At 46.0% G+C, this 16,878-nt stretch overlaps 1 protein-coding gene across 1 annotated transcript in view; it reads left to right on the top strand.

The window, feature by feature from the left end:
- The first annotated feature begins 13,806 nt into the window (after window positions 1–13,806).
- Tmem65 (transmembrane protein 65) overlaps window positions 13,807–16,878 on the top strand; it is a 36,322-nt gene continuing 33,250 nt past the window's right edge. Inside the window, exon 1 of the mRNA XM_051202644.1 lies at window positions 13,807–14,579. Within this exon, the coding sequence (XP_051058601.1) occupies window positions 14,291–14,579 (289 nt within the window). The 5' untranslated portion in view covers window positions 13,807–14,290. The remainder of the gene's footprint in view (window positions 14,580–16,878) is intronic.

Consider the following 16,878-nt stretch of genomic DNA (forward strand, 5'->3'; position numbering starts at 1 on the left):
TAAGATTCAGCAACTCTTCTCAGGTCTGAAAAATGTTATTATGTCATACATTTATCATCATGTTGACATTTGTTAAGGAGCCCATAACCACAGGGGTTTGGGGAGGCAGACAGAGAATGCCTTTTTGCCGCCAACTGTGAAGAGAGGGCTGTGTCGTCTTTGATAAATGATGTCACTGAATCCTCATGACACCCCTGTGATGCAGATTTTTTTTAACCCTCATTTTGCAGATGAGGAAATGATTTTCTTTAGATTATACAGTTAGTAAGTTGAAGAGATGAAAAATTGTAAACCCATAAAACGAAATATGGAGACCAGTTTCAGTGAGTGTTGTACTAGAATGTACTGGTTAGCAGTAACCGGCACCTGGGATTGAACCCAGGACCTAATGCATACTAGGCAAGTGTATCACCACTGTGTTTACTTCTAGACCCCTAAAGGCTTTAATTTTTGCTTTTCTTTTATTGCAGTGCTGGCCATTACACCCAGAGCCTTGTGTATGCTAAGCAAGCCTGCACCACTGAACATGTACCCTACCTCAGATGATTGCTTTTAAAACTGAATTGATTTCTTGTACATCTTTTTATCTCTCCAAAGCTGGTTTCATATCTGAGAAACTACACTCTTGACCATGGTGGGGAAGGATGCAGAGAGAACTTCTGAACTTGTTTATTTGTTTATTGAGAATCTGCTTTGGTGCCAGGTCTGGCTAGGTACTGGAAAAGAATGGGGTATTAGGTGGACAAAGTTCCCCCTATAAGGCAGTCATGCTTTCCAGGGCCAGTCTCAAGTAAGAAGTTATTACATAAATGTTATGAAATATTTTGATCGCACTCTGACATTCCCGAGACTGACAATAAAGTTTACCTTGAATCATAGGGAAGCTGACCAGAACTAGCCATAGAGGTTTGGAGGACCCAGGACATATATAGAGAGACAGGAAGTAGTAGGGAGGGATTTGAAAGATTTAAGGGCCTTTGGATCAAGGAACGAAAGAGGAAGTCACAATCACTTCTCCACAGCTTCTCTGATCAATCAAGTCTTAATTCCATATCTGACTCCCGAGCTTTTATTAATAATAGAATAGTTTAGATAATTGTTCCACATAACTGCACTGATCATGGTAAATACAATGGAGAAAAAGAAACAAAGATGAGATGACATAGACATGGCGTGGTGTGGGTGCGTGTGTCTCTATTGCAGAGTAAGTACTCAGAACTGATATCCCTCTCAAAGTGACATCTGCATGGAATGTAAATGATAAAAGGAGACCGTGATGCAAGGACGGGGCAGAAGGCGAGGCAGCAACAGGCCTAGCACACGGTGACGGTGGATGGTGGTAGGAGATTAGGAGGGAAAGTAGGCAGGGCCACATCACATAAGGACTTAAGATAGAGGGGCAGCCTGGGCTTTGCTCACGTGCGAAGGGGAAGCAGTAGGCATTTGAAGTGAAGGAGTAATGGCTCATATGCATTTAACTGTGCAGGGGAGCTTAGATTACAGGAATTTAGAAATTAGAGGGTCTTAGAAATGACCCTGTACATTTTAGTTTAAATATGACATAAACCTGAATCTCCTAGGGAGTCAGTGATATCTTAAGGGCCACAGAGATTGTGTAGGCAGAGCCAGGACTGTTTATGAGTAGCTTCCTGCCAGCCTGGTCCCAAAGCAGTGCCAGCCCCAAAATAACACAGAAACTCTCTTAGTTATACAGCTGTTGGCCAAATGGCAAGAGCTTCTTATTGGCTTAAATATTAACTCATTTCTATCAATCTAAGTGTTTCCACGTGGTCTTACCAGAGAGAGGGTCAGGACCTCTTCTCTCAAGTCCCTATATATTGACTCCTCTGTACTACACCTCCCAGAATGCTCTTTGTCTCCTAGTCCCGCCTGTCTTGCTTACTTATTGGTCAACAGGGCTTTATTCATTAACCAATAAGAGACATCCAGAATGACATCTCCCATCAAGGGACATGTTCAGTTCTGGTCCCAGAGCCAGTGTTCTCTCTGTTCTAGTGCTAGCCATGCTGTTTAAGCATCCACTTCTGAAGAACCTAAGAGATTCATACAAGGCCCCTTACAGAAGGGGACAGGACCAAGATCTCCTGAGCATATTGGGAGTGGGGGGGTGCAGTGAGTGGAGAGGGAGTTAGAAGAAAGAGAAGGGAAGGAGAGAACATGTGGGACCAGGAAGATGGAGTCAGGGGAGGAATAGACAAGAGCAAGAGAGAGAGAGAGAGAGAGAGAGAGAGAGAGAGAGAGAGAGAGAGAGAGAGAGAGAGAGAGAGATACCATAATAGAGGGGGCCATTATAGGTTTGAAGAGAAAATGACTCTAGAGAAATGTCCAGAGACCTACACCTACAATGATGACCCTAACTAGCTATCTGAGCAACAGTGGAAAGGCTACCATAAATGCCCTTCCCTGATAATGAGATTGATGACTAACTTATCCACCACCATAGAGCCCTCAACTAGTAGCTGATGGAAGCAGAAGCAGACACCCACAGCTAAACACTGAGCCGAACTCCTGGAATCCAGTTGCAGAGAGGGAGGAGTGATAAGAAAATGGGGTCAAGACCTGGCTGGAGAAACCCACAGAGACAGCTGACCTGAACAAGGAGGAGCTCATGGACCTGCAGACTGATATCTGGGAAGCCAGCATTGGACTGACTCAGACCCCTGAACGTGGGTCTCAGCTAGAAGGCCTGGGCAGTCTAAGGGACCTTTGACAGTGGAACCAGGATGTATCTCTGGTGCAGGAAAGGACTTCAGGAGCACATTTCCCATGGAGGGATACTCCCTTAGTCTACAGGCAGGAGGGAGGGCCTAGTCCCTACTCCAAATGACTTGATAGATTTTGTTGATCCCTCCTGGAAGGCATCACCCTCCCTGTGGAGTGGGGAGGGGGAGGAAAGGAGAGGTAACTGGGATTGGTATGTAAAATAAGAAAAAAAATGACTTTGGAGTCTTGTGTTGAATGTCTTTGAAAATGGTTTCTGAGCTAGAGATGGTCCACTAGGATGGGTGTCACCATCATCAGGCTTCACGGTGAAAACTCCTTGCTGGTTGCCTGGGGAAAGTCTATATCAGGTTATTGTACCCCTGTTATATATATCCAGTTTGTTCATCTGTAAATGTATACACCTATTTCAGATGCCTAGCATCTAATGCCAGAATCAGAATTTTATAACGGGACCTTTGGGTTCACTTAATCTACTCTTTTTTAAAAAACCTTTTTAAAATTGATTCTTTGTAGTTAATCTAATCTTTTTAACAAAAAGAAAGCTGATTTACCTTGTATCTCTCCCAGGAGTCCTACAGTATTTTTTAATCATTAAAATGCCATCTATTAATTTGCATATTGTTTACATTTCTGGTCTGGGTTTAGGATACTCTAGATGCTGGTGGGGGTGTACATTGTAACCATTGCATTGACTGTGGGCTGATTCACTCACTAGGAAAATAAGGTAGTGAGCATGGAGTGTGTTCACAGTCTACACCCAGAGGATGGAGAGGATGGAGAGGCACCTGCAATGCTCACCTCAGTCGAGCTTATCAGAAGCTCAATTGGATGAAACAAGAAATTCAGAAGTTTTCACATCCAATTTGGATGAGCATTAAATATCCAGAAACCCCAAAACAGCTGTAGTCCCCATGCTGGTTCATGCGACTCTATTGTTCTAATTATGCAGTGAAACCCATGATTTTTACAGGGTTTTTATGGTTTCCAATGAGCTCAGGCATAGCTGTAGCTAGACTACAGAGAGTGATGGGCTCTCTCTCTCTCTCCCCTTCCTTCCCTCCGTCTCCTTCCCTCCTCTCCTTCTGCCTCTCTCCCCATCTCTCTCTGCATGTATGATCTCATGGGAGATTTCCTCTTGTTTGAGGGAGGAGAATGCCAGGGAAGATTGTCAAAGAAGTAATAACATTCAGCTGAGACGGTATAGGAACAAACCCAGTAGATGGAGCAGAAATGTGGAGAGAGGCTTCAAGACAGTGTCCGGTGGAGGAGGAAGCTTGCACAGCACTGCAGGAAGGATTGCATACTTCAGTGTGACTGAAGTTCATTGAGAGAAAACCCTGAAAGGGGGGTGGGGGGAGGGAAGGACCAGTCCCAAAGAGGGGTGCCCTTGGCCCGCAATCGAGGGGACCTGTTCCACCCTGAGAGTGAATGTGAAGGTTTTTTTTTTTTAAACTGAAGACATTTGAGAGTCAGCCAGATGCAGCAGAAACCTTCCCTTGGCTTCCTGCCTGTATCACTCCAGGAGTAGACATTCTGGGAGTATAGTTGCTGTAAATGAGGGGTTCATACAGTCATGAAGATGCACACACGCATACACACAGAGAAACCACCCCCACACCCCCACCACACCCCCATCGCCACCACCATCCATCCATCGCCACCACCATCGCCAAGAGTACCCATGCATATGTAATTACGCACAAGCACCTGCTTGTTCTCTCTCCTCTGATCTTACTTACAGAAACCCCCACCCCAGCATGTTCCTGGTGGAAACCCCTGTTTTGTTCTGGAGAGAGCCACTCCTTCCGTGTTCTCTCCGTCCATGTCACATATCTAAAAGTCATGGATTATTTTCTTTTATCTTGTTAGTATGCCTTTTGCAAATACTTAAGCCTAAGAGAGTGAAGTATTTAACACGCTAAACTATGGTAGATTTTCCTTTGCAGATTTCAAATGAGAAACCTAGAAAATAGGGTTCGGCATTTAGCAACCTGTTTGAAGTCACACTGTAGTTGAGATCTGAACTTTTGTTATCCTTTGTTTCCTGTGCCGCATCTCAGGCTCTCTTCTATGTCTCACGGCCTGGTTAATGCTCAGTTGTCTGAATTCCACTGAGGTAGAGAGTGGGGATGTCAGGATGAAAGCGTCAGGGAGAGTGGTAGACTTTTGGAGATGAGACATGGCAGAGCACTTATTGGTTTGGGTTTGTGCAAAGGACTGGTCCATTTCTGTAAGCTTCAGCGGCCACATGAGTGCTGCCAGCAGCAAGCGATGCACTTTACATGACTGTGATTAGAATCTGAAAGCGAAAGAGACAAGAATAAGGAATGCTTCCTTCCCAGAAGTCCCAGCAGAGGGCATCCCAGCAGAGGGCATCCCAACAGAGGGCATCAAAGGTCATGAGCACCTGTAGACTTCAGGATTATTTTGAGAGAATCATTTTGCCATGCGTGGTAATGCCAACACTCAGGCCAGCCTGGGCAACAATGATTTCCAGGTCAACATGAGGTACGTAGAAAATCCCTATCTTAAAACATACCCCATCGAAAAAACAAAAAAAGATCTGTTTTCTTAAAGGAATATGGATTTGAAGGAGGTTTGGATGGGATTGGGGAGGCTAGTCAGGGTATTGTGATTGTATAGCTACAGCAGTGGCCATGGATGAAGAGAAGTTAAGAACAGGAATCAGACTTGAGACGCGTCTCAGAGGAGAGTTCAAAAACGTTCCAACAGGTTTAGGTAATAAGAGTGTGTCAAAAGTTAACTCCTAGAGTTATATTTTAACATTGTCATAGACATATAATTTGTATACTCGAAAACTCACTTATTTGGTGTTAATTCAATGTTTTTTTTTTTTAGCATATCGATAGAGTTGGCAACCATCTGCATAATCCAATTTTAACCTACTACATCATTCAAAAGAAAAGCCTATTATTATTCATTCTCCATTTCTCCCTCTTCAACCCGTTAGATTGCTTTCCTGAGAGAAATGACTACAATATTGGTGGTTTAAACCAACAGGATATACTTTCGCACTTTTGGAGACCAGAGCTGGTGTCTGGTGTCAACTGAGGACTGAAGGGGGATGCCTTCCTTGCCTCTTCAGAGTCTGGCTTGTACTTGTCTAACTCCAGCATCTGTCCTCACCTGTGTGCCCTCTCCTCTTACCCAATTCATCCTTTTGAGCGTGCCATGTAAGGACACTTGCCAATGAATTTAGGGCCCGCCTGGATACTTTGGGGGACAATCTCATGTTGAAATCCTTAATTATAGCTCTAAGAACCCTATCCAGAATAAAATCACATTCATGGACTCCTGCACTTAAAACATGGCTGTCTTAGTTAGGGTTTCTATTGCTGTGAAGAGACACCATCACCATTGCAACTCTTATAAAAGGAAGGCATTTAACTGGGGCTGGCTTGCAGTTTCAGAGGTTTAGTCCATTATCTTCATGGTGGTGTGCAGGCAGACATGGTTGGTGATGGCGAAGGAGCTGAGAGTTCTATGTCTTGATCCACAGGCAGCAGAAGCAACTGTGTGTCACACTGGGTGTAGCTTGACCATAAAAGGCCTCAAAGCCCCGCCTCCACAGTGACACATTTCCTTCAACAAGGCCACTCCCTCTGGGCATCCAAACACATGCATCTATAGGGACATGCCTATTGAAACCGCCACAATGGCCTTATCTTTTGTGATGAAAGGACACCATTTAGTCTAGTACAACTTGGCAATTACTAATCTACGCTGTAGCCGTCATAGATTAGCCTATTCTAGACACTTCACGCATAGGATTTTGACTCAAGGACTTGATATTTGAATAATTGATCCCTAGTTGGTGGGGGATTAGGAGGTGTGGCCTTGCTGAAAGAAGTATGTCACCAGGGCAGGATTTGAGGTGTCAGGTCATCCTGTTCTCGGTGTGTTTGTTCTCTGCCTCCTACTTGCAGTTTGAGATGGGAGCGCTCGGGTATTGCTCTCACCATGCCTTCGCGTTGTCATCACAGACTCTAACCCATTGTCAGTTAACCCACTTCTGGGAAGTGGAGGCCTAACTAAATCCTTGCTTTTATAGGTTGACTTGGTCATGGTCCTTTATCATAGCAATAGAACCCTTAAGACATGCTACTTACTTAGGGAAGACTGAGGGTAAATGGTGTAGACTGTGGACTCCATAGCCCGGGTTGTGTTTGAAACGCCCACCGGAGATCCAAGTGAGGGATCAGAAGTGACTGACAGGGCAGTCTGGAAGTGGACGTGAACTCACTGGCACGTAGGGCCAGTTACAACTAAGAAGTCATTGGGGTGAACGGAGGTAGAAAGAGAAGTATGGAGGGCACACACGGGTGTTTATAGAAGACTTAGGCTAAGAAGTGATCAGTGAGAAGGCAGGAGACTCAGGAGAGTGTCTTCACAGAGGAAAAACGTTTGCATTTGTTTGTTTTAAAAACAAGGGAGTAGCTCATTGTTTCGCACTCATTGGAGGTTGACAGAAAATCATAAAATGTAGGTAAACAAAAAGTACATGTATACGCAAACACTGGGTTTGGCAACTATATTAACTAGGACTCTCCAGAGAAACAGAACCAACGGGACATATGTGAATATTTAAAAGGACAAAGGCTTGGGATGTAGCTCAGGGCTAGGAGGACTTGATCCTATGGATGAGGCCCTAGGCACAGACTGCTAATAAAATCATTGCCAGTATTTAAGAAGATGGATATTACGGAAACTGGTAATGCCTTTGTGGAGGCCGAGAAATCTAATAACATGCTGTCTGAAAGCTGGGGGAGCAGAAAAGCCAGTGGTATAACTCCAGTTAGGCTGACACCTGGATGAAGCGTCCCAGCCACGGAGACCTCGCTAGTCGTCACTAATTGTCACTAATTGTCTGATGAAAGCTGTTTGGTGGAAGAGCGGGGCCCAAAGGTGTCCGGTGAGTGAGGGAATAAATGCATGACACAGAAGTGCACGTGCTGGTCACCACCTTCCTGCCCAGACAGTCTTTCCTGAAGTAAACAGCAGAACTGGGCCTCTTGTGTTAGGGATTTGGAGGTCTGTCTTGTTTTGATGATGGGGGGCGGTAATGGAATAGACTCTTATGCCAGTGGAAGTACCCAGTGTGTCTCTGTGTGTGGGTAGGGGTCGGGGGTGGAGAGGACTTAAAGAAGCAAGAGAGATTCCAGGAGTCATTTTGTTGAGAAGACAAGGTCGAAAGAACAAATCTCTGGTAATGCACCCTGATGAAGGAAGGGAAGGTCTTGAGAACTATGGAAAAGAGGCAGAGATGGTTCCAGAAGAAAGTACTGTTTGGTAGGATGAGTTTATTCAGTTCACATTTTTCTTTTTTTCAGACAGGTGGGATAGAGACAGGAGAGGGCAAAGGAAATGGGGTGAGTTAAATGAGGTCTGGGACTCCAAACTGAGCTCAAATGGAAGGACAGGAGCAGTCTGATGGATGATGGGCGTGTGGTGGAAGCAATAGGTCAGAGGCAACGAAAGGGTCATGGTGACACGGGCTGCGAATGAATGATCTAGAAGCACAGAAGGACACAGTAGAAACTGAAGGCGTTAAAAGGACTTATCACTCCCTGCCATGGCTATGGCCATGACTGTGGGGAGCGGAGGTGACGGCTGGTGCCTGATTAGCAGGAAGAACAATGCAGGGCGCCTGCGCCGTGCCAGGCAGAGGACAGATCGCCAGTGGGAAGGGCAAGTGAATGAGACAGAAATAATCAGTCCTTTGTGACTCAGTTGCTTTTTTTTTTTTTTTTTTTTTTTCTGGAGACAATGAAAGACCTGTGTTTAATTGGCCATTTTGGCTCTTGGTCAATAGAGGACAATTGGCCATACTCAGGATCCTAAGTACATACTAGGAGAAAGCCCAAGAAAAATGGAGAACTAACAATAGCTTGGTAACTGATAAGGACATGCCAGGTTGGTTACTCCTAATGAACCCTGTATTTAAGTGTTATCTCATTGAAAAATTCCCCCAAAGACATATTTTCTAATATCTCAAGGGTGACATTACCCGAAGCAATTATTTGGGATGTTTAAAAAGGATAACGATAAGGGGAAATTCAAAGTGGAGATTGATAAATCGCTATACATGAAGCTAGAGGCAGGCAATAGATAATTTACAGAGGGATATTGCCACTGCAGTTATCAGGAAGAAAAATAGGTGTCTGAATTCAAGAGACCTTAAAACTCACATGAGGACAAGGCTGTAATAACTCAATGTTTTTCAGTTTTAAGGTCAACATGTTCATTCTTGAATTTGACAAGGTTTTTCAGGGAAAAACATTGAATTCTGGAGCTCCAGTAACGAAAGTTTTAATTCTTCCTATCACTTAATTAGCTTAGTGCCCTTGGAAATTTATTTAAACTATTGGTACTTCTAGATTCTCATTTAAAAAAATGAAGATTAAAATTGCTCCTTCCTCATAGGGTTATAAATGGAGATGAGGAGAAGTAATCAAGAGGTTAGTACAGTAATTGATTATGCTAAATCTGCAAAAGTGAATAATCATCACTTATAAACTAGAGATAACAAAAGTTTCATTGAAAGCCTTAGGAAGATTGAGGATATGCAATGTACCAAGGACACAGCCATGCACTAACCATAACTAAGTCACAGTTAGCTACTATTTCTTTGACATGGCTTGCCAAATATAATCCTCCAACTTTTTATAGCAACTAACAGTAACGGAGAAAGAGCCAGGCTCTCCATCTCCTGAACCCCATCGTTGATCATGCCAACCTCTGGGGTCTTTCTAAAGATGGAGCAGATTTTTTCATGATGATAGTAGATTCCAGAAAAAAGATGAAGTCCAAAGCAAACATAGTCTCATTCAGCCCTGTTATATTTGGGGGCCTATAGCTGTCGTGAATCCTCCTCATCTCTATCTGCTCTTTTCTATACAGACGTCACTGTTGTGTAAGAACTACCCCTGATTCCTAAGCCAGTGCTCTTGGTAATAGCCAGCAGCAGCTCTCGACCCTGATAGTAGGACCAGAGCCTAACTTTCACTGTGTGCTCCAGCTATTACACAAAGCTCTTTCCGTGAGCTATTTATTATTGATTCACACCAGCAGCTTCAGGACATGGGTACCAACATTCTCTGAATTTTTCCAAGAGTGGAACTGATAAAGTATACCTGATGTTGCACCACAAGATACAGACTGTTTCAGACTTCAGTGCCTTATAAGGGTGTACTCCACCCTCACCCTAAACTTCTGGAGTTAGAAGAACTCTAGGTTGGGAATAGTTTCTTTATTTGGTCCATTCCTTTCTGGGTTCCAGAGATCAGTGTTCAGACATCAGACACCACTCTCATATGAAACCCTTTTACCTGGACTTCCCCCACCCACAATCACCGTGAACTTTGCCTTTAGAAGCTTAGGTATGATCTTTCCTTTACCCATAGTGATTGGGATGCCGTGATGAAATATTTCAAAGGGCATCTTTTTCCATCAAGTGTTCTGAGACCTCAGTAGAGCCCCCTCCCCCTCAGTATGGGAATATGTGACCTTTGACTTTGGAAAGTTTTTGACATATGTTTCTTTGACAGTTTTCTCCTTTACATAAACTGCTGTTAAAATAGTCACATCTAGGGTCTCATGCAAGCTAAGCAACCGCTTTACCATGGGATTATACTTTCAGTTCCTGTTACTATCTCGGACTTCTTGGGTTGATTTTTCACTTTTGTAATTTGTTTGTGTTTCTTCCTGTGTGTGTGTGTGTGTGTGTGTGTGTGTGAAGGGGCTGCAACCTCTACTTTTCACAGGGAAATGACCTGCCAGAGGCAAGAAAGAAACTGGGGTCCGTGTAGCTTAGCTTGTGCTTGTTCAAACTTCTAGAGCCCAACACCAACCAGGCCATGTTATTTTAGACACGTTGAAGTACAGTATAATTTCAGGAAAAGTTCCTTGGTAACAATTATCCCAGTCCCATGTGCACAATAAAGCTTAAGGTATGGGCACATCAAACTCCTTTACAAAGTACATGTGGCCTCTCTTCTAAGAATGTGTTCCATGGACCTAGAAAGAAAGCTAAACTAAAGGTCTAGGGAGGGAGAGTCCGGGATAATAGTCTGTGGGATCTGAGCATGACCCAGCCCTGCGGATAGCAAAGGTCACTGGGTTATTAACAACATCAGCTCCCAGCCTTTGGGGTGGAAAATGTATACATTTCCTCCATCGAGGAGAAAACACTGCATGATTAACATTCCTGAGATTAGTGTAAATGGTTTTTGTTTGTTTTTTAAGAAAAGACTCATAGCCTATGGGAGAATAAAAAGGAACAACAAAGCACAAGATGGAAAGTGGTTAAGGAACTGACCAATCCTGGCAAAGCACAGACAGGAAAAACAAAACCGAAACGGGCCAAGCAGAGTCAATTCAAACAAAGCCTCGAGGAATAAGATACAGGGACCACTTGTGGAAGGAGAGATACTGATGTACTTGAGCTACATAACAAGTTAAAGATATTTAAAAAGAAACCGCACAACCCATGCAGCTAGGAATTTGCCTCTTTCTCATATAAGGAAAGGTCTAGATGTTATATTAATCTCAGCATCTTTTATTGCGTGGAAGCCATGAAACAGGCAGGTTTTCATCTTAATGTACTTGATTTTGATGATGCACTTGAAGATTTATTTTTAATTTTGTACATGCAGGTTGGGCATGGGATTTGTGCATTTAAATGCAGTTCCCACAGAGGCCAGAGGAGGGTGCTGGATCCCCTGGAACTGGAGTTACAGGGGGTTGTGGGTCCCCTTGTTTGGGTGTCTGGCCCGAAACCTAGTCTTCCCCACCAGCATTCCAGGCTCTTAACCCTTGAGCCATCACTCCCACCTGGGTGATGCATTTGAACCAGGTTTATGCATACTTCCAGAAACCTCATCTCTCTTTGGCTCCTATGGCCGAAGTTTTTTTTTTTTTTTTTTTTTTTTTTTTTGTTTTGTTTCGTGTTTTTTTTGCATATTTCTTTCTTTCTTTCTTTCTTTCTTTCTTTTTTTCTTTCTTTCCTCTTCTGTGTTGTTCCCTTAATTTTCTCCCCTACACCCTATCTCTGTCCTAACTCCTGCTGTTTCTTCTTTCCTTCCTCTCCTCTCTCTGATACTGGGCCCCATGTTTGCAGACAACCTACCACTATCGTTGCCTCCATCCTGCTCCCTTTCCTGTGCTTTTTATTTTCAGACAGGGTCTCATCAAGCTACCCAGGCTGACCTTGAACTTGCAACCCTCTGCTTCAGCCTCTTTCCTCTGCCAAGACTGAGACCAAAGGGGGGGGGGGCGATCCTGTCCTCAGAGTGACTGCAGACTGCAATGCTCTCCACCGAACCTCACAGTGCACTGAGCTCCTGCCTTACATTCCTCTCTAGTGCTGGATTAAAGGCATGTCATCCCGAATGCTAGGATCAAAGGTGTGAGCTCTGTTTCTCTTTTAGACTTATTCACTCTCATGTAGCTCAGGGGGGCCTTGAACTCACAGAAATCCATCTGCCTCTGTCTCCTCAGTGCTGGGATTAAAGGTGTGTGCCACCACTGCTGGTCCTCTATGGTTAACTAGTGGCTTAGGTGTATGGCTAACTAGTGGCTTAGCCTTTAACTAGGTGTGTGGTTAACTAGAGACTCAGCTCTGCATTCTGATCTTCAGGCAAGCTTTATTTGTTAGATTACAAACAATGTATCGCTAGAACCGAGGACCTGGAAGATTCCTGGACAGTTTCTGGACTGCATTCCAGATCGCAAGGCTGAAGAAGCTGAACAGTGGTAACAAAGATGGATTTATTTACCAGTAAGACTCAAAGGCAGGCAAAAAACATCCATTTGAACCAAAAGGTTTATGAAAATATAGTTGATTGGGCCCTCAAACATACTTTCAGTCACCTCTCAATTACTTGCAGTAACCAATACAGTGCATGACAATATATTAAGGGAATTATCCCAAGGGAAAAAAAGTCTAGATGCCCCAGGCAGGCGCACAATTTTTTCCAAGTACTTTGAGTCTGAGGTTGATTGCATCTGCAGATTCAGAACCACACACAGGGAGGGCTGACAGTACAGCCTTACACACTTAAAGCACATTTACTACACACAGGGTTCTGAGCTGTGTTACGATAAACATGGGGATTTGGATCTTGATCACACTTGAGTGGATTTATCGTCTAAGCAGATTTATTTTCTAAGATAGGATACCTAAGTGTCCTTAGGTAGGTTCAGATAAAGCTGTGATCTTCTCCTTTACAAAGAAGGGAAAGCTCCATGGAGTAGGTGACACTTGACCGGGGCCTTGAAGATACCTAGGATCTAGAGATGAGGGACCACAGAATTTTCTCCTCTGTGTGGCACAAAGAGGGACATAAACTACTAGAGATCACACACACACACACACACACACACACACACACACACACACACACACACACACACACACACACACAGAGAGAGGTTTTACTACACTTTTTGTTTCGTTTCTGGCTCCAGAGTTAGCAGTCTGAAGTATGCAGCTGTCATCAGGCCAGGGAACGGTGGCGTCCCGCCCCCCACCCCAACCCTTGAAGTCTCAGCCTGAAACCCGCCTCTTCTCGGGACGGGTAGAACCGGCCCTGGCTTCCCCAGGGAGAGGCCAGAGAGGGCGTTTCAGCGCCGCGCTGTCGGCTGCGGTGGGCACTGACTCGGCGGAGGGCGCGGCTCTTTGTGCTCCATCTCCCACGGGCCCGGGCTCTTAGCCGCCCCGCTGCTCCGCCAGGGCCCTTCGAGCTCCAGCTTTAGACCGATGCTGCGGAGAGCAGCGCGGCAGCTGGAGCGCCCCGCCGGCCGCGGGTCCTAAATTCTGTCTCGTTGCTTCCCTCAGTGCACCTAACGCCGGCGAATGCCAACCGAAGGGTGCAAGCCCCTTCCTTCCCTCTCCACGCTGGGGAGTGGGTGGGGACTTCAGGGCGAGCTCCCTCCCGGGAGACGTTTGCGCATGCGTAGCCCCGCCCAAACCCCGCCCCTCCCGTCGCCCCGCCCTGCCATCCCGGGCTCCACCGCTAGGGTTGGCGGCTGCGGCTCCTGCCCGGCTGACGGCGCGGTGGCTTTGAGGGCGCCGCAGCCCTACCGAGTGGGGACAGCGCGAGGCCAGAGGGTGGGAAAGCGGCCGGCGGCGGAGGGCGGCGCCGGAGGAGGGCGGCGCGCGGTGACTCATCCCTCTGGACGATCAGACACGCTCGTCGAGCCCGCCCGCCCGCCCGCGCCGCCGCTCCTTTAACCGGGAGGCGCCCGCCCGCACCGCTCGCTCGCCCGCCCGCTCCGAGCTCCCGGCCGGGCCGCGGCACAGAAAGTTTTCCCAGGCTCAGGGCCTGCGGGCCGCGGAGCGGGCACGGCAGAGAGGCGGACGCCGTGCGGGCCCGCCGAGTGCATGGTGCCGGGTGCCCGGGCCGAGCGTCTGGAGGACCCGGGGCGGGGCCGGGCTGAGCCCAGCTCCTGAGCCTCTGTCCAGTCCGGCGGCGTCCCAAGCCGTCCTCCCTCGGCACTGCCGCGGGGGTCGCGCTCCAGCACCATGTCCCGGCTGCTGCCGCTGCTGGGGAGCCGGACGGTGCGCAGCCTGAGGCCGGGCCCTGCCGCCGCCGCGCCCCGCCCGCCGACCTGGTGCGGCTGCGGCCGGGGGCTGCTGGCGCTCGGGGTCCCCGGCGCTCCCCGGCTCCTGGGCACCCACCCCAAGAAGGAGCCCATGGAGGCGCTGAACACGGCGCAGGGCGCGCGCGACTTCATCTACAGTCTGCACTCCACCGAGAGGAGCTGCCTGCTCAAAGAGCTGCACCGCTTCGAGTCCATTGCCATCGCCCAAGGTAAGCGGGTGGGGCCGCCCGGGAAGCCCTCGCTCTTGGGCCCCTTGTCCCCTCCCCAGCCGCGGGCCCCGCGCCCGGGACGGCCGAAAGGGGAAACTTTCCACCTCTCAAGTGTCCCCAAGGCAGGTAGGGCACGCACCGATCGTGCCAGGCAGCTGGGGCCAAGCCTGGCTGGGGCCTCCCCAGCCGTGGAATGCAGGAGCTTCAGCCCAAGTGCCAGCTGACTCTCGGGATTGGGTTTTGGCTTGCCGGGTGCCTCCTCTCGCCTGCCCTCCGTTCCCTAAGCCTTTGGGGGGGGGTCTTCCTGAGCCCGTGCACCCATGCCCTTTCCCGTTCTAAGAAAGTGCTTCCAACTGGACAGGCAAGAGGAAACTTTCTTGAAGGTGTGTGGATGCCCCTCCCCCTGCGCCCCAAAAAGGGGTGTAGCTTCCCGTGGCAAGGATGCTCGAGGTTGTGTATTGTTACACCTGGCTGTGAAAGGGCCAAGGAAATCTTTTCTCGGGTAGTGGGAATAATGTGTCGAGCCAGCCTCTGAATATGTACTGGAAGCTTGGAGATTTAAACTGAACCTCAGTGTTTGCTTCCTTGGAGTTCAAAGGCATGAAGTCAGAGAGTTTTGGGGTGGTTGAGGTTAGGGAATCTGCGGTTTGAAAATGAAAAGCACACTTCTGCTTAAAAATAATCGGAATAGGATGAAGGAAAGCTATTTTTAAACAGACACGTTAAGATAGGATATTTTTAAGACAAGTGCGGAATGTGGTAGGTCAGAATTTGAGTGTAGGTGAAAAGGCTAAAAGTTCAGAAAAAAAGACGAAAGGATGAAAAGGCAAATGGATTCAGTCTTAACATATGCTTTTGCTACGTAAATTCTGTTATGTACAGAAAAACAGAGCTGCTATTTTATATTGCATTTGAATGTGTTGGAAAGTTTTTAAATAGTTGAAGTTGGTACTATATGGTACCATATAGTACTATATAAACATCCCATAGGTTCTAAAGTATGGAACACATTATTTTGGAGTGTGTCTTTCAAGCATCTAGAAAGTTTGTCATTGACCTATGTCTGAGAGGAACTTGAGCTCTACCTTCTATTAGCGTGGCTTATTACCTTTATTACTTAAGAAACTTTTTATTAGTTGTACCCTTTAACTAATTTTTTTTTTCAGTTTAGGGGACTGTGAACCAATATAAAGTAGTGGATAATTTGAAGCATTGCTTGCCCACAATGCATTTTACAGGAAAACCACATCAGTTAGCAAATCACAGTGTTACAGGAAATTATAACTGAATACTAGTATATTTTGTCCATGTGTTTTCCATGTGTGGGTTAAAAATGTGCTCTTTGAAAGACAATATAGATAGTTGTGTCTTAGAAGTTTCAAATTTTGTCACTCAGGAAAGACTGTAAAAATCCATTTTCTCTTTGCTAAAGCAAGAGCTTAGAAGTTCTACATTGTCAACATGTTGGGAGATTGGAGGTCCCTGTGAATATAATTTTATGGCGGTTATTGAAAAGCATGTTCCACAATACCAGGCTTGCTAAGCTTTATCTCCTAAGTTCCTAATTTTGTACATGCCAGCAGTGTATATGGTAGAGTGCCACATTTTTTAGTGAAGATAGTATTTTTAAACCTGAGATGGTTTTGGGTATCCTTGGAAAAGCACTTAAAAATTTAAGTCCATGGGATTCATTAGCATCAATAAAGCTTATTGATCTAAGTTGTTTGAGGAAGCCGCTGTTATGGAGTAAAGGGCAAATATATAGGAAACAACTTGGTGGTTTAATGGCCCCTGTTTATAAGCTAAAGGACCTGAAAGTTTGGTGAGTATTTTGTTGATGCTGTTGACTAAATCATTGCCTTTTGAGTTAAGTGGCACTTAGAGCTGCTGCATTAATTTATAGCATGCCTCGGAGCTCACTTACAGTTTTTATCACCAGTACATGTAGTTGTGGGGCTAACTAGACGTGCTTAGTAACTTAACTTGCTCCATCAGTTATGTAGGAGCTCACTGCGTAGGAAATGGGTGCAGCTTATGCATACTATTGCTGAAGTCAATTTTTTCCCCCAAATGAAAACCTCTCATGTTTTTCTTTAGTTACTTTTTTTCAGTGTTTCTTGTTAATTTTTAATTGTATTTTAATCATGTATTTTTGTGTTCGAGAGGACAATGTATATTGGTCTGGGAGATCAAACTCAGGCCTTTAGGCCTGGTGGCAAGTGCCTAGTGATCCATCTCACGCAGCTTCTTAATGTTTTAGAATACCAACTAACACGCTAAATATGTCAGTACCAACTGC

The sequence above is a fragment of the Phodopus roborovskii genome, unplaced genomic scaffold (assembly GCF_943737965.1).
Source record: "Phodopus roborovskii unplaced genomic scaffold, PHOROB, whole genome shotgun sequence".
Taxonomy (NCBI): domain Eukaryota; kingdom Metazoa; phylum Chordata; class Mammalia; order Rodentia; family Cricetidae; genus Phodopus; species Phodopus roborovskii.